We start from the raw sequence: 21,409 nt of genomic DNA, 5'->3' as shown, positions 1-21,409 counted from the left end.
CAGTGATTATTCAGCTATTACCCATTCATTCATTCACCCTTTGAGACCGAATGTTTGGAGACATGAATTTATTATTCCCTTATCCAGGTAGGAAAACAGTAAAGTGCAAAAGTCAACCACAGGTTCAGGAGAGGAGTTGTTAAAATGATGCATGATGGGGCTTTCCCATATTATACAGAGATTTTTTTTTTTTTTTTTATCAGTGAATAGCACCATTGTGTTAGTCACTATATTATCTATAGGCTGAGGAGAAATGAAACCACACTATATAATTTATACAAAACAGTAGTCATGGCTCACTATGTACAGGTAAGGAAAATAACATTATGCCATGTCAAAGGCACATCATGGCTTAGAGACTAAAGAGCTGAACATCTCACCTTCTGCAGTGCTGCACACACACACTGCCTTTCCACTGCAATGTACACACTTAATGTACACACCTTTCAATACACTTCTTCTTTCCTTCATGCACGTTCATTCCTCACTTTTCCTGTCTCTCTCTTGAATGTATGTCACTTGTGGGAATGGGGGCAAAAATGCTCATAATGAAGACAGTGCAGGTGGGAAAAGACTGGAATCCTGGCACAAGGAGGAAGACAGTGGAGTAAATATGCAGTGAGCTTACCTCCCCCTAGTGGCTGAGTTCTTCCATTTACAATATTACATTTCCTCACCAATATTTCAAATGGGAAAAAAAGAGTAAAGTGTATCCTCAGGGTTGTAGATGGGTCTGTTTTGTTTGACTCAATGTGTCTGCATGGTGCTATAGTCTAATATCAACATATCAATATGTTCATATCTATCAACATGTTCATACGTATCCATATGTCACATCATATGTATCCGTTTTGCAGTCTTCTCCATGGCACCACTCTTAGGTCGCTTTCTTTGACTCCCATTCCTGAAAAAAGACAACAGGCAGCAAGTTAGTAACACTATTAAATAAGTTCCATTTGTCCTCCCTTACGTGGAACACAAATGATCTCTCTGCTTGTCTGTCTCTCTGTCTCTCTCTATATGTCTGTCTGCCTGTATGTCTGTCTGTCTGTCTCTCTGTCTGTGTGTCTGTCTCTCTCTATATGTCTGTCTGCCTGTATGTCTGTCTGTCTGTCTGTCTCTCTGTCTGTCTGTCTCTCTCTATGTCTGTCTGCCTGTATGTCTGTCTGTCTCTCTCTATGTCTGTCTGCCTGTATGTCTGCCTGTCTGTCTCTCTGTCTGTGTGTCTGTCTGACTGTATCTAGACAGAGAGAGTGCACTTGGTGAGTAGTTGGTGTTTAGCACTGTGTCAGTGTGAAAAGTCCATTAGATGATCGACTGATCGCACCTGCTGCTGTGATGCTATTAACCTCCTATGGATCCTGAGACAGAAAGCTAATCATCATGACAGGCTGTGGAATTGATTCAGGCAGAAAGTGTGTGTGTGTGTGTGTGTGTGTGTGTGACAGAGAGAGAGAGAGATAGAGAGAGATAGAGAGAGATAGGGAATAGCTGGTTCAGTCGTTACCTTGGCCTTCTGCATCACTGTTCCTTTAGAGGAGGCATAAAGAGATGGCGGTCTCTTACGCATCTCAGAGGCACAGTTGACTGGTAAAGACTCGCTGTAGATATTCTGGGTCTTACTGGTGCGAATCTACACACAGAGAAAAAAGCACACAATGTTTGATGCCTCATACATTTTGTGTGTGTTTGCTTACTATTAAAATGTACCGAGTTTACCTTAGCAGCACGTGGTTTAGCCTCCACCGGCGGTGCCTCCGGCGGTGCACCCAGCGCCAGGCTCTTCCTGAGGTTTTCTTTGACCTGCGTGAGTCGGAGCTCCAGGTCGACCCTCTCGGCCTCCCTCCCTCGACAAGCCTCCTCCAGCTGGGACACGCGCTCGCACACGGAGGGCTTCTGCTTGTCTGCTCCACGGACACATACAATCAAGAGACACAAGGCACCAGATGTAGCAAGCGTAAAATCTCCATGGAGTTTCATTTCCTCCATTCGATGATGCTGCAGTCTCAATATGATCTAATTCAGCGTGGCTTTGAAAACAGACTGGATGTGGATTATGTGGAACCAGAGGAAATTAAAGGGATTAAGAGGGGATTTTCATAGCCATGTTGCGAGTGCAATAACAATGTGATGGTTTATTGACCCCCGCAGGGCAATTCTCTTTTAGCTTGGAGGTGAGAGTACAGGGTCAGATACAGAACAGGTATCTCAGTAGTTTCTTGCTCGAGAGCACTTAGGCAGGGTGGACGCTTGCTGACAGTAGGGCTTGAACCCAAGCCATCCAGGTGAAGCACAGAGACTCTCTGTTTACTACTGTAGGCCATCCTGCTCAAACAACCAACACTAGGGCCAGTGGCGGACTGCATAATCGGGCACGTCGGACAAATGCCCGGTGGCCTGGCCTGGCCTGGCCTGCCAAAAAAAAAAAAAATTTTTTTTTTTTTTTTTTTTTTTTTTGCAAGCCAGGCCAGGCCACTCACTGAACAGCAGGCCAGGCGCCGCCTACTGGTTTACTAGTGGTTTTATTACTTTATTCAGGTTTAAAGTGGGTGCATCTCATTGTAAAATTGGACTTGGCCCAAATTGGGCTTCAAACGGCCCAAATTGGGCTTCAAACGGCCCAAATCGGGCTTCAAACAGCCCAAATCTGGCTTTAAACGACCCAAATCTGGCTTCAAACGGCCCAAATTGGGCTTCAAACGGCCCAAATTGAGCTTCAAACGCCCCAAATTTTCCGCCGCCGCCCTTCGGACGCCGGCACGCGCGTCAGCCCATATCGGCCTGGCCTGCTTGGTATCTAATGCCCGGCCTGAATTATGATCCCAGTCCGCCCCTGACTAGGGCTGCAACGAATGATTATCCCGCCAAACTGTGGTCTGCGTGCTCCACCTGGTGGTCCGCCAGAGCATTGCAATTTTAATTTTAATTTTACTTTTTACAGACAGCAGTTTTTATATACACATTAACCCTGAGGAGTAGGCTTGGGCCGATTTTCGGAAATATGGCAATATTCTGGAAATGTTACTTTCAGAGGCTGTATAGCGGGCTCAGTTTTAAAGCCAGAGTGAAGTATCTGGTATCATTATGAAACTAGAAGACCTACATTAATGCCTTATGTTGTTATTTAGCCTTTCTGATGCTATTGCATAGTTATATATCAGCAAAATGTATTTTATGAAAAAAATAATTGGTATCCACAGTGGAAGTGGTCCCTGGGAAATTTGGTTTTGTACATAGTGGTACTTGGTCTGAAAAGTTTGGGAACCCCTGATTTAGGCTATAAAGTGTTGAAAAATAATGATAAATGGGAAATCACAAGTTACCAGAGTCTTAAAATGGCTTCCTGGACCAGCAGCCAAAGACAACCCCCACAAAGTATTTTGTTTTATTATGATATGAAATGGAGAAAAGAAAGCAAATCTTAACAATCTAACCAACAAATGTTTGGTATTTTTTACTTTTAATCCAAATCTTATCAAAATTCAAATAGATAATTTTTCTGTCGATCAACTACTTGATTATTTGACTGATCATTTCAGCCCTAGCCAACACATACATGAGGTTCTCTTCTGTATGACGAAGAATCAAGTACATATGAGCAAGCTCATTTATTTGTTGTCATGTTCTTTGAGGCTTTGCAGCAACCAAATGCATTTTTCTGATATAGAAGACTTCAGATTTGACTTGAGTGCAGCTTGAAGAGCCTCTGCTCCCACGTTTCACTTTGTTCGGCCTTACCGGAGACCACGTTCAGCTCCTCCTTCAGCTCTTTCTTCTCCCGTCTGAGGGTGACCAGAGCATCCCGGACCCCGTCCCTCTCCTTCTCCAGCTCCTCCTTCTCTCTCAGGTAGCGCTTGGCGTCCTCCTCCGCCCGCGTTTTCCCGTACCTTGCGTACGGGTTGGCATCTGGGTGGAGAGGTCAGAGGGCGAGTAGAGGTGAGGGGTCAAAACGTGCAAAGGGGTCATGGGAAGGAGACGCGGCATCCCTACGCCGATCTGCCCGCCTGCCTGAGTCTCTGTCAAACTCTCCCACTCACTCCGTGTGAGGGGTGTGAAACCGCTCTTGTGCAGCTAACGCAACAGGGCAGCAAGCAGCTTTTGACCATTTTCTCATATTCAACCAAGGGAAGGGAAAAGACAAGGATCAGAGACAAACACACACACACACACCCCCGCAGGTCGGGAGGGGAGACAGCGGATCTAATGGGAGTGTCTAATAAATCTCAGGTTACATCCTGAAGCTCTCGGGCCCCGGAGAGTGCAGGGTTCTTTGATGTGTCAGAGCCTCCACGCAGAGACCCTGAGAAACAACAGAGAGAAGTAGAGCCAACCGCACCAAGATCGCTTTTCCCAGACCCAGTTACAGCCTACAGTATATCTTCACCGTTTGTATGAGAGGCAAACAGACTGACAGAACGGAGCAAAGAGAGGGAACACATTATGAGTGGAACGTGAGAAGATGATTGAGAGGAGAACATTGAGCTATGGAAGGTCATACACCATGACTGTCACAATCCATAGGCCAATTAAAGAGATTGTATGACTAGTGTAGATACATCTGACGAAGCTGAGAAGGGCGTACAGTACAGTACAGTACAGTACAGTACAGTACAGTACAGTACAGTATAGTAGAGTCCAGTAGAGTAGGAGAAACACAGGAGAGCAGCTTCTAAAACACATGGGATCCTAGGCCGGGTTCTTCCAGAGTAGGGAGTCCTCTTACTTGAGCCGGAGCGTTCGAGGGAGACACCCGGCGTTCCGGAGTCGCTGCCGGAGAAACTGGAGCGCCGCTGCTGCCCTTGGCTCCCCGACTGCTGCCTGCTCTTCTCCTCTGGCTGGGTGGAGAAGAAAGGAGGTGAAGAAGAGAGGAGGAGGTGGAGAAGAGAGGAGGAGGAGAAGAGAGGAGGTGGAGAAGATAGGAGGAGGAGAAGATAGGAGGTGGAGAAGATAGGAGGAGGTGGAGAAGAGAGGAGGAGGTGGAGAAGAGAGGAGGTGGAGAAGAGAGGAGGAGGAGAAGAGAGGAGGTGGAGAAGAGAGGAGGAGGAGAAGAGAGGAGGTGGAGAAGAGAGGAGGAGAAGAGAGGAGGTGGAGAAGAGAGGAGGTGGAGAAGAGAGAAGGAGGAGAAGAGAGGAGGTGGAGAAGAGAGGAGGAGGAGAAGAGAGGAGGTGGAGAAGAGAGGAGGAGGAGAAGAGAGGAGGAGGTGGAGAAGAGAGGAGGAGGTGGAGAAGAGAGGAGGAGGTGGAGAAGAGAGGAGGAGGAGAAGAGAGGAGGAGGAGGAGAGAGGAGGAGGAGGAGAAGAGAGGAGGAGGAGGAGAGAGGAGGAGGTGGGGTGGGAACGATGTGTGGAGGAGGATGCAAACAGATGAGAAAGACAGCAGGGACAGAGAAGAGGAAGAGAAAAGGCTGTTAATGAAGTCGATGTGTTGAGACTAATTTATAGGTCTGTGAGACTGGAGTCAAGTCTGTGTGTTTGTGTGTGTGTGCATCATGTGATGAGAGCTCAGCTTTAAGTGCGTGTCAGCGGGGTTAAGAAAGGAGGTTAAGGCCCTAAAACTGCCCTGACCTTTTGCCTTCCTTTCAACGCTTTTTCTTTTCCTAATCTATCTCTCTCTCTCATACACACATGCACACGCACACACACGCACAGACACACACACACGCACACACACACACACACACACACACACACGCACACGCATGCACGCACACACACACACGCACGCACACGCATGCACGCACACACACACACGCAAGCACACGCATGCACGCACACACACACACGCACGCACACGCATGCACACACACACACACACACGGAAGCACGCACACACACGGAAGCATGCACACACACAGACGCGCACACACACACACACACACACACACACGCACACACACACAATGCTTTCCCTCTGGCCGACAAAGAGTAGTCATTGATAGGCGTGTAACAGAGCGCTGTCTGTTTAGATGAATGATCAGGGGTGTCATATTCAGACAGTGACAGTCCCCAGCAGCTGCACACACGCACACACACATGCACACGCACACGCACACACACACACACACGCACGCACGCGCGCACGCACGCACACACACACACACACACACACACACACACACACACACACACGCACACACACACACAAAGCTACTAATCTGGCTACATGCAAGTGAACCCTTGAGACCAGGACTAGCCCTTCTGCACAGAGTTCAGCTGGACTTGGGAAATGTGTGTGTGTGTGTGTGTGTGTGTGTGTGTGTGTGTGTGTGTGTGTGTGTGTGTGTGTGTGTGTGTGTGTGTGTGTGTGTGTGTGTGTGTGTGTGTGTGTGACGTGTGTGTGTGTGTGTGTGTGTGTGTGTGTGTGCGTGTTTTGGCCCACCTGCATGTCCTCATGAGGAACCTCATCATATGTTCTGGAGTCTGTGGAGGTGCTGCTGGAGGACGTCGCCCACCTAGAGGATCAGAGAGGCAGAGATGATGAGTTGATCACACAGCTCTGTCCGTCGCCCCGGCTTTGACCTCCTCGCCCCCCAAACATCCTGACTCCACCCCCCTCACTCACAGGAAGGAGTGTCGCGCGGCGTCGCGGATGTTAGCGATGGTGTCCACGTCGACGTAGTCGTAGTGCAGCGACTCCGGGTCCGTCGACGAGCCCGTCTCTGCTAGCAGGACGCCTAGCCACCGACCCAGCTCCTCGGAGCTGCCCGCCTGAAGAGAGACGGAGCAAACACCTCATTCATGACATCTTCAAGTGCTGAACTTGTCTTCCTGGAAAAGTGTTTCTCTCTCTAAATTCATTATAGTCGGTCATTATTTGGTGAAATAAGGGTCTCAAAATCACACTTATAACATATAAACAAGCACGAACAAAGCACATTCTGACAATATTTGCAAAAACTAGTCATGCTGGTGAATTGTTTTTAAGTGAATCGCTTTCTTTATGTTCATTAAACCTTTCAGGTTGAACAAGTGTAACTGAAAACCAGTCGGAGGAGGAAACGTTTGTGTGTTTAGAATTCAGATTTTCAGGCCTGTTTCCCCATAATAACAGTGACTCGAGAGAGATAGAAAAAAAAACACAATTCTCCAATCTCCTCTACTGCAGCAACAGATGACAGATAATCCTGAAATTCGGGGTTATATGGCCAGGAAATTACCCACCTCAAGGTACTATCAACGTTTTTTTTAATCATTTTAAAGCATTTATTTGTAATGATATTTTTGCTCGCAACAAATAACAAATAATATGAGGACGTACCTCCAGAGCAGCCACTTCGGTGCTGACCCGTATGATGCGGAAGGCAAAGGGGTGTTTGGGTCCCAGCCCGGGGAGCACCTCGCAGCCGTGCAGCGGGAGGGAAGGCATGGAGGTGCGCGGGTCTCCTCTGTCCTGGTAGAAGTGCAGCGCTCCTCTGCACACGCAGCACCACTGCTCCCTCCACACCTGGCTCAGCAGCACGGACAGGTAGCCTGCAGGGCGGGGGGGGGGGGGGGGGGGGGGGGGACAGGTTGATGGATATGTCAATCCAACATGGAGAGTGACGGGAGGAGGCGGGGACACGGAGAGGGACAGTGAAGTGGGGCCACACCTTGTCGGGGGTCACTGTAGGTCGTGCGGGGGTCATCGGGACGAGGGGGCTTCTTCTTCGAGAAGCTGATGATGCGCGTGATCTTACGGCCCGCTGCAAACGCCCCGCGCTTCACCTTACCTACAGTACAAAGGTCAAAGGTCAAAGGCAGCACATAGACAACAGAAGAAGAAAACAGTCGCTTTTGGACCAAGGGCTATTACAGTATACAGTATATTTACAGCATACAGTATATTTACAGTATATAGTATATTTATCTGAGGGACTGTCAAAGCTGGTAATTCACTCAAGATGTGTGTTCATAGACAGATAAAAAAAGATACATAGAGATAAATAAATACTTGCAGTGTTGATTTCAGGGTGTGTGTGTGTGTGTGTGTGTGTGTGTGTGTGTGTGTGTGTGTGTGTGTGTGTGTGTCTCTCTCACCATTCTCTCGGCAGTTGTCTCCTGTGGACACGCCCACACTGTCTGAATCGGATGTGTTCTTCTCCGCAGACAACCGCTGAGGGAAGAGCGCGCACGCACACACGCACACACGCACACGCACGCACACACACACACGAACACACACACACACACACACACACACACACACACACACACACACACACACACACACACACACACACACACACACACACACACAGAGTTTAGACAACACATTCTCAACAGTTGCATTCCAGTCCAGATCCACCACAAGACGCCTGATGGCTTCTCTCACTCTCTGTTTAGACACAGACTGTAAAAGTATTTCAAGTTATTTATTTGTAGGCTTCAAATCCTCTTATTTCACTCGATGACCTTTGTGACCTGGCATGGGGCCTGGTGCCCTACAAACCTACGGTAATTGCGACGCCGAAGGCCAAATGGCCACGCCCCTAAAATGTCTGCACTGCAAGGCACTCCTCTCTCTCTCGCACTCTCTCCCTCTCCTCCCAGACACACCCACTTTTCAGTCAAATTGTCCAAACAGTTATGACGTGCCTGTCTCTATCCATAGATATACATAGAAACCTTTACATTTATAAACATTGATATTTGTGTCTATCCCGTTTTACTCGGAAATGCGTCACAATAAGGAAGTGAGATACTCTCGCAATGCCAGTTTCCAGCTGGACTTTAAGCCATGAAGTGAAGAGATTGTACAACAATGAGCCACCTACATACTGTATTCCCCTGCATCCACATTGCATCCAGCAATGCCGTTATCACAGAGTGTCTGTGTCTTGCTCTTTCTCATACAGTCTCTTACCCATAACCACATCCCCATCTATCCCCATCTGTCTCCTCCTCCTCCTCCTCCTCCTCCTCCTCCCCCTCCTCCTCCCCCTCTCCCTCCTCCTCCTCCCCCTCCCCCCCCCCCCTCCTCCTCCTCTCCTCCTCCTCCTCCTCCTCCTCCTCCTCCTCCCTCCTCCTCCCCCTCCTCCTCCTCCTCTGCAGTGGTTCCCCCTCTTCAATCTGTGCTGGTATTTACGGCCCATCCTTTGTAATTTACGCTGACAGGGTAAATGTGGAGAGGATGTGCCGGTTCCAGCGCTGGCTCACTACCACCCTATCATTGCCGTTTTAACGCCCAATTACGCGACAGATCTCCACTTTGTTCTGGGAGACAAATACAGGGATCAGCGTGCACTGTGTCATCATGCCGCGGTTACGCCTCCCAACTTTTCCTTACGTCCGCTGTGAAGATGGAGGGAGAAGAAGACACAAACGCCGACACCGACACAAACCGACACAAACGCAAACGACACAAACGTCCTCCCTTCTACCCTTACCTTGTCAAGTTCCGTTTTTCGAGGAATGATGGGAGATGCCGATTCGTCAGGTACTGTCGCCTGGCCGCTCACTTCCCTCACAACCTGTGTGGGGCAAATGTTACAGGTGTCGTTCACGCCAACAAGGACGATGTCACTTCCTGTTAAGGCGTGTCTCCTCTCACTCTCAAAAGTACAGTAACCATGATAGATGTGTGTGTGTACTACCAATCACGACGAATCAAAAATGTGATGGAAAACGAAAGTATTTCTGTTAGAGCAGGGGCCATCACTAAGTAGCTCGCCAAAGAAATCCGAAATGTTTTATTTTTATTTTATTTTTAATGCATAAACTAAATCCCACTCATGTATAGCTAACTCAGTATCTACAGTATTTAACATAATTAAATGATGTTAAATTAATCATATAAAACTCATCTTCTCTCATCTCATTCTCATCTCATGTTGTTCTGTTCTGTTTTGTTGTAAAAAAATAAATTATTATTACAATTTAAATTGTAAAATAAAAAATAGAAATAAATAATAATATAAAACTCATCTAAAGCATGTTGCGTGTCAAAGTGTGTGGGTGTGGCCTCATCTAAAGCATGTTGTGTGTGGGTGTGTGCACCTCCTCACCCTGAGCCATCTGTGCGCCTGCTCCTTGCTCTGCACAGCCAGCACCAGCGCCTCTCCGTTGGGCGAGGTGAAGCGGAGCTCATGGCGCTTCCTCTTGCTGTCTTTGGGAGCGTACACCACAGTGCACTGGGGCAGCAGCAGGTCCACATAGGGACAAGTGTCCTTTGAACTCTTATAGCACTGCAGGGATGAAGACACATATGGCAGGTTCACAGAGAGCGTGGATAATATATGTATGCCTGTGCATGTACGTTTTCACCCGTTACAGGGATACTCAACTTGCTTTGCCCGGCGGCCACTTTCGTGAAATGATAGAAGGCCAGGGGCCAGTTAATAAACAAACAATATCCATTTTTCTGTCGCGGATTGTAGGTTTTTGGGGTGTCAGCCGGAATTTAGTCTGACAATGTTGTGCACACCGGATAGATAGTTAGAGGTTAAGTTAATTAGGTTAAGTACATACATAAGTGCCTGAGTAGTGAGCAGACGGCAGTATTTGACAATTTAGCAGCTAAATTATAGATTATTGAAAGATATTCCATATTCCCGACTGAAATGCTATAACAGAAGTGGAGTATTGGCCAGAGTGACATGAACATTTGGACACTTATTCAGCGGGTATCTTGCATGTTGCGTTCAGGTGCACTGTTTTTTTTTTGCAATTCCATCGCGGGCCACACAGGGGGCGCCCACGGGCCCGCGGGCCGCAAGTTGAGTATCACTGCGTTACACCCTCTCACCTGTAGCTTGTTGTCCCGTATGACGGTGAGCTGTTTGGCCCACTGGCCGAAGCGTTTCTTGCGCAGCAGGAAGGCGCAGATGCGACAGTCCCGGGCGGGAGGCATGGCGCTCTCCTCCGAGGGCCACTGATGAGTGAGCCCGACACCAGGGCTCCTCTCCTCCTCGTCCTCCTCGTACGACTCGTACGAACTGCTCAGAGCGTCCGAATCATTGTCTGGGAGAGCGGAAAAACAAATATGAAGTATGCGTCTGCATGTGTCTTTTAAGGATTTACCAGGAACTGATCAAACGCTGCTGTTCTGATCCTGTATCCTACTTAAATTGCGGGTAATGGCGTTCTTCCTTACAGGAGTTTTTGCGGCGTGAGGTGATGCAGGTAGGGGGGTAGATGCTCTCGGCGTCTTCATAGCCGTCCTCTATAGAGTTGGGGGGGCTGGAACTGCCTGGAAACGAAAGGCATAACAAAAAGAACCCCTAATTAGGCCTCGTGTTCTGTCATCCCAAAATGAGCCAGAACCAGTACTTTGTAACAATGTTTGGGAAAAAGTGCTATATGAATGAGGTTATCATCATTATTATTATTATTATCATCATCGGTACTGAGGAGACGGAAATTCCTCCGACTAAAGTCAGTTATTATGGCAGAATGACACAAAGGGGGCAGTGAGTTGTGCACAGGAGGGAGGATGCTGCTGACCTCGCGTAACGTTAATGATGTACTCTGGCATCTTGCCAGGACTGAGGGGCACGGCCTCCTCGTAATAGTCCTCGGGAGGAGGGGTGGTGGGCAGCGGGGGAGGAGGAGGAGGAGGAGGAGGAGGAGGAGGGGCGGGGCAGTCTGTGCAGCCCTGCTGAGGAAAGACACACAAACTGAGGAAGACACACAAACACCGTCGGCATGCAAAACGCCAATCTCCTCCGTAGCCAAGAAACGGGAATTGTTATAACTCATATAACTCCACTACCAGTTTATTTGTATTATTTTGCACATTTTATAATAATAGTAAAGAGATTAAAACTATGAAATAACACACATGGAATCATGTAGTGAGCAGAAAAGGTGTTCAACAAATCCAAGTGATCTCATATTTTTGGATGATTTAAAGTAGCCACCCTTTGCCTCGATGGAAAGCCAAACGCTTTGGAAAGAAGTGCACACATTAATAGGCATCAACTTCACAATTTAAATTGGTCGGAAAAAAAAACTAATTTCAAGCATTTAAGCACAAGACTTTAGATGAGAATAGCTTTAAGATCATGAAAAACATGACAATTTGATTTATATATATTTTTTATCTTAAAAAGCAACTTGCACTCTACAATATAGAAGCTATATACGTTAGACAGATGGGCTCTGAGAGCACTAGGGAGGATTCCCAAACAGTTAAAAAGATAAATACGAACTCGTAACAAGAGCAAACAGTGTGACAAGTATGTGTGCATGGAAAAACCCTGTCAAAGCAATAGTCTCTCTGTCTCTTTTTCTGTCTCTCTCCCTCCTCCACTGCTCATTTTGGAGGTGTAATAGTTCCTTGTGGAGCTGTAGAAGGTCTCAGAGGAGAATGACATACTGCACGGACATGAGTGACAAAAAGATGGATGGCCTTGTAACAGGGCTCTGCAGCTGGACAGAACGCTTCACTCTCTCCGTCAAACATCGCACATCTGTTTAACTCACATCTGTCACATAGTCACATACCACACTGTCACCCTACTGCCAAAATAGCCATAAGCCATTCAACATGCATCGAGGACATCTTGTCACATGCCTGTTTTGAAGTTGTGGTCGTCTCCTCGGTCTGCGTGTGTTGGTCTTGCTTCAGATCGTCTGCAGCGTCTTTCAGCTCCCCCAGGTCACAGTCTATAAATGACAACAACATGGGATGAAGCTCACATGTTTAGTCTATAATAATGAGACAACAACATGGGATCAAACTCACACGTTTAGTCTATAATAATGAGAACAGGATCGAGGCAGGAGAGACGGCATATTTCATAGAATAAACTCACCGAACGTCTCAAAGAGGGATTCTACAAAGCTGGTGCCATTTCTGTAGACCGCCGAGTTCATATAGATGTAGTCTGTTCCTGACACTGGAGGGAGGAAGAGGCACGCGCACATGTGTGCACACACACACACACACACACACACACACACACACACACACACACACACACACACACACACACACACAGACAGACAGACAGTACAGTAAGAAATCATCTCAGTTTATATTTCTGACATTATGACCTCCAACCTGTAATCTAGAGTAGTGATTCCTAACCGTTTGATCTTTGGGTTATCTGATTTATCTAATTAAAAGCAGATATGTTTTTTATTACTGTATTTAAAGACAATAAAAATCAGTAATTAAATAACATTGTCTTTAGTGATTATACTACTAAAATCTAAAATGAGTGTATTCCACTTGTTTTTGTGTGAACTTTCTAATCTAAAATGAGACACTATTACTGCTATAATGAAATGCATGGACATGATGTTTGAACATCAGAAACAGTTGGTGTGTGCCTGTCTGACCTGATGGCTGTATCTGCTGGAGGAGGTTCCTGACGCAGGTCTTCTTCTCCTGCGTGGAGGAGCTGAGGTTCTCCTGGTCCAGCAGCTTCAGCAGGACGCCCAGTTCACTCACCAACACCTCCATGGCTACACAGGGGGCAAAGGTCAGAGGGCACGGGGTCAGCCAGTGTGGGAGATGGGGGCGAAGGTCGGACTGACCAGACTAAACAAACACCAGGTGTATGTCAAAGAGACTCGTTCTCCGTGTTTTTCCTGCCTTTCCTGTCACTTTAGCTTCACACAGTGTGTCAGTATTCATCTGCAACACCATCACTGCATGGCTCCTCCTCCTTTCCTCCTCTCTCTGTTACTTCAACACCATCACTGCATGGCTCCTCCTCCTTTCCTCCTCTCTCTGTGACTTCAACACCATCACTGCATGGCTCCTCCTCCTTTCCTCCTCTCTCTGTTACTTCAACACCATCACTGCATGGCTCCTCCTCCTTTCCTCCTCTCTCTGTTACTTCAACACCATCACTGCATGGCTCCTCCTCCTTTCCTCCTCTCTCTGTTACTTCAACACCATCACTGCATGGCTCCTCCTCCTTTCCTCCTCTCTCTGTTACTTCAACACCATCACTGCATGGCTCCTCCTCCTTTCCTCCTCTCTCTGTGACTTCAACACCATCACCGCATGGCTCCTCCTCCTTTCCTCCTCTCTCTGTTACTTCAACACCATCACTGCATGGCTCCTCCTCCTTTCCTCCTCTCTCTGTTACTTCAACACCATCACTGCATGGCTCCTCCTCCTTTCCTCCTCTCTCTGTTACTTCAACACCATCACTGCATGGCTCCTCCTCCTTTCCTCCTCTCTCTGTTACTTCAACACCATCACTGCATGGCTCCTCCTCCTTTCCTCCTCTCTCTGTTACTTCAACACCATCACTGCATGGCTCCTCCTCCTTTCCTCGTCTCTCTGTTACTTCCAGACTAAATGATGTCATGACTGAAACAAAATGCCACACAGACAGGAAACATGTTTGCCTCTTGCTCATTAAAGGAACACTCTGCCCATTTTCAACCAGCTTTGTATCATTAGAACATCAGTAGTATATCAGAAAACTGTAAACGGTTTTGAAGTCTGTCATTTAATTTGACAGTTATTGAGTGTTAAAGTGTGGACCAGTGACATCGCTGGTCCACACTAACTCAAATTAATAACTCATTAACTCAAATCAACTCTCAATAACTGTCAAACTAGATGAATGATGAATAGTTTGACAGTTATTGAGAGTTGATTTGAGTTAATGAGTTATTAATTTGAGTTAGTGTGGACCAGTGATGTCACTGGTCCACACTTTAACACTCAATAACTGTCAAATTAAATGACAGACTTCAAAACCGTTTACAGTTTTCTGTTATACTACTGATGTTCTAATGATACAAAGCTGGTTGAAAATGGGCGGAGTGTTCCTTTAACGTCAACGAAAAATGGAAATGATCAAATGAAGCTACCAAAAAGAAGAAGTCAAAACTAGGGATGCACCGATATGAACATTTTGGCCAATACCGAATATTAACATTAACTGATATTTTACCGATGTCGATATGATCTCTATAAAAAACAAGTTTCTATCATAATGAAATGTTGTACATCCTGCATTAAAACACATGTAAACACTGTATTTTAAAAAGTAATCTCTTTCTTTATTTCTAACACATTTGGAAAAGCCCATAAATCATAGATTTACAGCATACCGATATCGATAATGATATATAGGGTTTACCACATACCAATATTGATATCTTAAAAAGATATGATTGCTGACATATCGTGCATCCTAGATCACACAGCCTAACAGAATAGAATGCAGAAGGGAGTGGAGAAAAACAACGCAGCACTGCCCCCTTTGGCAGCACGACCCACATGCGGGTGCTGGGCACAATCCCAAAGTTCAATCAGCTGTCCATCTAAATACTAAGAGGGTAATGTGAACTGATCTGCAAAGAGCAGAAAGCATGTTGGCAGAAAGAGGAGACTCTGACAGAGAAACGGAGGGGCTATTTAAACATTTAAACAGTGCAAAACAGGCCAAAAGGCACTAAGCAGGCAGAATGTGACCCACTGAGACCGATCTTTATCTAATAGCAGATGTTGCCAGACTGAAGACAGCAAAGTCCCCCAGTCTCACTAAAGCAAACTCCGCCTCTCAGATACTGTATGGAAGACAGATGGACCAACCGAAAGACAGACAGACCTCTCGCACACACACACACACACACACACACACACACACACACACACACACACACACACACACACACGCGCACACACACACACACCATTTAACAGGGCTCAGCAGGTTCTGTAACACTTGACTCAGGATATAGGAATATATGATTCACATCACATGTTGATGTGAGAGGTGGGACTGGACCACTCCCCTGTTTTCAGAACAGAACTTAAATAAACCCGTCTGGCTCTCCCAGCTGCTGCCGGGCCCGGGACACTCCTGCAAGCCTGAGAACAGGTCCGGGGACCTGCTGCTGATGTGTGTGTGTAAGTGTGTGTCAAGTGTGTGAGTTAAGGTAGTCATAAGTACAGTATTGATAGTATCAATAAGTATCGATCCTAAAAAATGTAAAAGGATACAATATTAATTTGCAACAGTATCGATACCAGAAGTGTTTTCTCTTACTGTAATGAAAATCAATCATACTATTGATTTCCCCCTCCCTATCATTGGTGGATGTCTGTTGACTCAATGAGCTAAAAGTGTTGTGATAGGCTAACTAGAGCAGGGCTAATCTGCTGTGTAAGTGCAACGTTTTTAATGAGTTTTATCTGCTCTAGATTATGGAGAACCATGTGTCTGTCCCTCCCTCTGTCTTTCTTTATGTTGATTATTGATTATTGATGTGATGTTATTTCCCCCCGTGGTATCGAACATGGTATATCGAGTATCGATATTTTCCTTCGGTATCGAAGTTAGAAATTCTAGTATTGGGACAACAGCGCTAGTGTGAGTGTGTGTATAAGGTGGGCTTTAGGATTCCTCCTCCATTTGCCGAACGCAAACCAAAGCCACCAAATACACCACACCTTCCTTCCTTCCCTCCTCCTCTTATCTGTTTCCTGTCTTTTGTCATCACTTCCTCTCTCCACTCTTTCCTCTCTAGCCCTCCTGCTGTGTCTTTCTGCTGCTGTCATCCAAAAAGCAACGGTGACCCCTGACCTGCCCGAGTCACCCTGGCACACTTGTCCTGTTTCCCCCCTGTTTCCCCTTACATCTCTCTCACTGCCGCGTCCCCCCCCCCCTCCCCCCCCGACACACACACACACACACACACACACACACACACACACACACGCACACGCGGTGCCCCGTTTCCACAGTGCGACCACATTACACCCAGTGAACCATGCTTCCTGCTGGGGTCAGCCATGGGACAGGCGCTCCGCCACAAATCTCTTTGTTTGGTGAGCGCTCGTATGTACCTAAAAACATGTGTGTGTGTGTGTGTGTGTGTGTGGGCATATGATATGCACACACACACACACACACACACACACACACACACACACACACACACACACACACACACACACACACACACACACATGTGCGCACACACACATGCATGAACACTGTGTATTTAGTGAGGTGTGTCAACAGCCAACCCTTGGTGTTGGTCCCCCTGTCAAGCACACTCAAGCCAGCTTTGTGTGTGTGTGTGTGTGTGTGTGTGTGTGTGTGTGTGTGTGTGTGTGTGTGTGTGTGTGTGTGTGTGTGTGTGTGTGTGTGTGTGTGTGTGTGTGTCGTGTGTGATGCATGTGTGTGGGAAGAGCCTCTCTGTGAGTTCAGACAGATTGTTGGACTGTCGGACATATATCTCTGACAAAGTAATCTGGTATATAATCACAACTGACAAGCAGAAACTCTAGATAGATGTATCTGGTGTTTGTCAATGATGTGAGCGAGAGAGAGAGAGAGAGAGAGAGAGAGGGGGGGGGGGGGAGAGAGAGAGAGAGAGAGAGAGAGAGAGGGGGGGGGGGGAGAGAGAGAGAGAGAGAGAGAGGGGGGGGGGAGAGAGAGAGAGAGAGAGAGGGGGGGGGGGGAGAGAGAGAGAGAGAGAGAGAGAGAGGGGAGAGAGAGAGAGAGAGAGAGAGAGAGAGAGAGAGAGAGCTACTCCCACTCCTTAAGACATACTTCCATGAGGTGGGTCTTCCTATGGGCTTAACAATGCCCTGCCAAGGATACAGTCAAGAGCAACTTGGCCAGAGACACAGTTGCAGCTAGGTGTGTGTGTGTGTGTGTGTGTGTGTGTGTGTGTGTGTGTGTGTGTGTGTGTGTGTGTGTGTGTGTGTGTTTGCCTGCGTCGGTTTAAATCACTTTTTTTTTTTACTACTGCTGTTTCCTTCCATTGTAATAAAAGCAAGCTTGCACTCTAACGCTGGCATGAGGACCCAGAACGCCTATTTTGCCTCATTAGGCCTCCATTCATCCCGGGGACATGACAGCGAGGAGCAGGTGGAGCGGGGTGGGGCAGGGTGGGGTGTGTGTCACCCCGGGGACATGACAGCGAGGAGCAGGTGGAGCGGGGTGGGGCAGGGTGGAGTGTGTGTCACTCCGGGGACATGACAGCGAGGAGGATGTGGGGCAGGGTGGGGCAGGGTGGGGTGTGTGTCACCCCGGGGACATGACAGCGAGGAGCAGGTGGAGCGGGGTGGGGCAGGGTGGAGTGTGTGTCACTCCGGGGACATGACAGCGAGGAGGATGTGGGGCAGGGTGGGGCAGGGTGGAGTGTGTGTCACTCCAGGGCCATGACAGCGAGGAGGATGTGGGGCAGGGTGGGGCAGGGTGGAGTGTGTGTCACTCCGGGGACATGACAGCGAGGAGGATGTGGGGCAGGGTGGGGCAGGGTGGGGTGTGTGTCACTCCGGGGACATGACAGCGAGGAGCAGGTGGAGCGGGGTGGGGCAGGGTGGGGTGTGTGTCACCCCGGGGACATGACAGCGAGGAGGAGGTTCAGATTCAGATTCAGATTCATTTATTTAAAGAATGGGACTTTACACATTAATGAACAGTACAGCCGTACAGTAAATATGCCAGGTTGTAGCCCAAGGGCTAGTTTCCACCTGTAGTCCCATGGCAGGTTGATGTAGTCATGAAAGTGAAAGAAAAATTAATAATACAACAAAGATTAAAAGTACGGAAAGTTAGTAAAACCAAAAATGATTAAAACACATAGTTAATAGTACCAGAAAAAAATTAATAGTATAAAAGGTTAGTGAAACCTAAAATAAATAAAATAAATAAAACACACAGACATGACAGCGAGGAGCAGGTGGAGCGGGGTGGGGCAGGGTGGAGTGTGTGTCACTCCGGGGACATGACAGCGAGGAGGATGTGGGGCAGGGTGGGGCAGGGTGGAGTGTGTGTCACTCCAGGGCCATGACAGCGAGGAAGAGGTGGGGTGGGGCAGGGTGGGGTGTGTGTCACTCCGGGGACATGACAGCGAGGAAGAGGTGGGGTGGGGCAGGGTGGGGTGTGTGTCACTCCGGGGACATGACAGCGAGGAGGTGGGGTGGGGTGGGGCAGGGTGGGGTGTGTGTCACTCCGGGGACATGACAGCGAGGAAGAGGTGGGGTGGGGCAGGGTGGGGTGTGTGTCACTCCAGGGCCATGACAGCGAGGAAGAGGTGGGGTGGGGCAGGGTGGGGTGTGTGTCACTCCAGGGCCATGACAGCGAGGAAGAGGTGGGGTGGGGCAGAGTGGGGTGTGTGTCACTCCGGGGACATGACAGCGAGGAGGTGGGGTGGGGTGGGGTGGGGCAGGGTGGGGTGTGTGTCACTCCGGGGACATGACAGCGAGGAAGAGGTGGGGTGGGGCAGGGTGTGTTTCGGTGGAGGAAACTTGCGAGAGTAGGAGGACGTCTTGGCCTGGTCCTCTCTCTCTCTCTCTCTCTCTCTCTCTCTCTCTCTCTCTCTCTCTCTCTCTCTCTCTCTCTCTCTCTCTCTCTCTCTCTCTCTCTCTCTCTCTCTCTCTCTCTCTCCCTCTCTCTCTGCCAGACGCTACAGCTGCTCAGCCTCAGCTGGGCTTCCCCTGGCCTAGCGGGAGAGCTTCTCCACATCATGACTCCATGTGATCGGGGAGTGGAGGTGAACTTGACACCACTCAGCAGCACTACATCATAATAACACACACAAAGCAAGACAATGGAGCTGGCACGAGTGAGGAATGCTACGCTCCTGGCTGCGCTAAAAAAACAACCTACTATATATCACGGTACGGCTTCAAGGCCGATGATTCCATTTGGCGCTGATAATGCTGGTGTGGTGGTGCCAGCTGGAGCAGAGCGGGGGGGAGATCATCGTCTTCTGTCTGCCTGAGCGATAAGACCACCTTAGCCCCCTCCTCATCCCCTTATAATGAACACCACACTGCACTGCAGAGCCCAAAGCAGGGTTTCTCACACATCTAGAAGATCCCTCGAATCTCTGCTGCACCTGTGGAACGCACACGTGCACGTGTGTCTGTGTGTGTGTGTGTGTGTGTGTGTGTGTGTGTGTGTGTGTGTTTGATAAAGCAGGCTTTGAGCACACCACTCCAGGCAGACTACACACACACACATTACGCTCACAGCTGATAATGCCACATCAAAACAGGGCAGAGATGGTCGATATTTGCAGTTTTGAGAAGGAGAAGTCATTTGGTTTTCTGTCAAGTCAGAACGCTTTGGGGGCGTTTTGAGGCCAGGCGTGTACAAACACACACACACACACACACACACCTAAACACACACACACACACACACACACACACACACACACACACACACACACAGACACACCTAAACACACACACACACACACACGGCATGTCTCGCCCGCAAAACCATCAAAACATCAACAAAGCAAAGAAGCAATGCTGGAGGACCAAACCCTGTGAGATACACAACCACGACAAGCAGCGTGGTGCCAGCAGCTACAGTATGTGCTGCTTATTCAGACTCAAACCTACTTTACCACCTGACACTCAAACCTACTTTACCACCTGACACTCAAACCTACTTTACCACCTGACACTCAAACCTACTTTACCACCTGACACTTGATAGAAATATGTATCTGCTGTTTGAAAGTGAAAGTATGTTCTCTGTTCCCTGTCTGCTGTAGTTTCTTAGACGGGAGGGCCATCTGTTTCCATGGCTGCTTTGAGTCAACCGTATATTTGAGGCCTTCTAGCCTTGACATTGAACTTCCCTTTTCTTAAAATCCACCTGATCAATTCTCTAAATTGCAAAGTTCAGCAGACAGTCACATGGTTTTTCTAATTTGACAATCATGACCAAATAAGTTGTGTTTCCTCTTCCCATTATTTGTGTATAATATCAATCATTTCATGCTTGTGGTTAGAGTTCCTCTTGATAGAAATATATTTAAGAAATTTACCACGAGAGGAAGGGGGTTGTGGCCACTCAATCCACCCAGTAAATCAAACGTTACTACGAAATCGGACATTTCCTTGTTAGAGATTTGTAGACTGACAGGCTAACAGTGGGCGGAGTCAGCACAGGTGTTCTTCATTCATCAGGGAGCGGAGTGATACTGCGGTTGGAGCCGAACTGTAGATTGTTGGCCTATTTACCACTGTTGCTAGCCAATCAGAATCCAGTATTCACTCATGCTGTTGTAGAAAGCATCTTTTTGCAATAGCATTAGCCAAATAAAAATAGGAATGACCAGTAGCCATTTTTTGCAACAGCGGATACATATTTCTATCACACTCAAACCTACTTTACCACCTGACACTCAAACCTACTTTACCACCTCACACTCAAACCTACTTTACCACCTCACACTCAAACCTACTTTACCACCTCACACGTGTTTGTCAATTTGTTAAAAAAAAACAGAGACATTCCTCACCTTGTTAAAAGTGCATGAGTGGGCAAAGTGTATTTGTGTGTGCATGTCTGTGTGTGTCTGTCTGTGTGTGTGTGTGTGTGTGTGTGTGTGTGTGTCTGTGTCTGTGTGTGTGTGTGTCTGTGTGTGTGTGTGTGTGTGTGTGTGTGTGTGTGTGTGTGTGTGTGTGTGTGTGTGTGTGTGTGTGTGTCTGTGTCTGTGTGTGTGTGTGTCTGTGTGTGTGTGTGTGTGTGTGTGTGT

General features: G+C 47.8%; 1 protein-coding gene across 3 annotated transcripts in view; it reads right to left on the bottom strand.

Moving 5' to 3' along the window:
- Window positions 1-136: 136 nt before the first annotated feature.
- The window catches only part of afap1l1a (actin filament associated protein 1-like 1a), a 51,301-nt gene continuing 30,028 nt past the window's right edge, over window positions 137-21,409 (bottom strand). For 2 of the 3 annotated variants that reach the window (XM_083651689.1, XM_083651688.1), the window contains exons 2-19: window positions 13,262-13,387; window positions 12,733-12,816; window positions 12,492-12,583; window positions 11,420-11,570; window positions 11,070-11,165; window positions 10,722-10,936; window positions 9,982-10,161; window positions 9,364-9,447; window positions 8,015-8,090; window positions 7,588-7,707; window positions 7,257-7,468; window positions 6,561-6,706; window positions 6,378-6,450; window positions 4,724-4,835; window positions 3,739-3,906; window positions 1,720-1,904; window positions 1,508-1,633; window positions 137-904 (exon numbers count right to left, since the gene is read on the bottom strand). In XM_083651689.1, coding sequence (XP_083507815.1) covers window positions 878-904; window positions 1,508-1,633; window positions 1,720-1,904; window positions 3,739-3,906; window positions 4,724-4,835; window positions 6,378-6,450; window positions 6,561-6,706; window positions 7,257-7,468; window positions 7,588-7,707; window positions 8,015-8,090; window positions 9,364-9,447; window positions 9,982-10,161; window positions 10,722-10,936; window positions 11,070-11,165; window positions 11,420-11,570; window positions 12,492-12,583; window positions 12,733-12,816; window positions 13,262-13,387 — 2,273 coding nt within the window. In that variant the 3' untranslated portion in view covers window positions 137-877. The remainder of the gene's footprint in view (window positions 905-1,507; window positions 1,634-1,719; window positions 1,905-3,738; window positions 3,907-4,723; window positions 4,836-6,377; window positions 6,451-6,560; window positions 6,707-7,256; window positions 7,469-7,587; window positions 7,708-8,014; window positions 8,091-9,363; window positions 9,448-9,981; window positions 10,162-10,721; window positions 10,937-11,069; window positions 11,166-11,419; window positions 11,571-12,491; window positions 12,584-12,732; window positions 12,817-13,261; window positions 13,388-21,409) is intronic. The other variant, XM_083651690.1, reaches the window with a different exon arrangement.

The sequence above is a fragment of the Poromitra crassiceps genome (assembly GCF_964638095.1).
Source record: "Poromitra crassiceps genome assembly, chromosome: 15".
Lineage (NCBI taxonomy): Eukaryota > Metazoa > Chordata > Actinopteri > Beryciformes > Melamphaidae > Poromitra > Poromitra crassiceps.
This window is presented reverse-complemented; position numbering and strand designations above follow the sequence as displayed.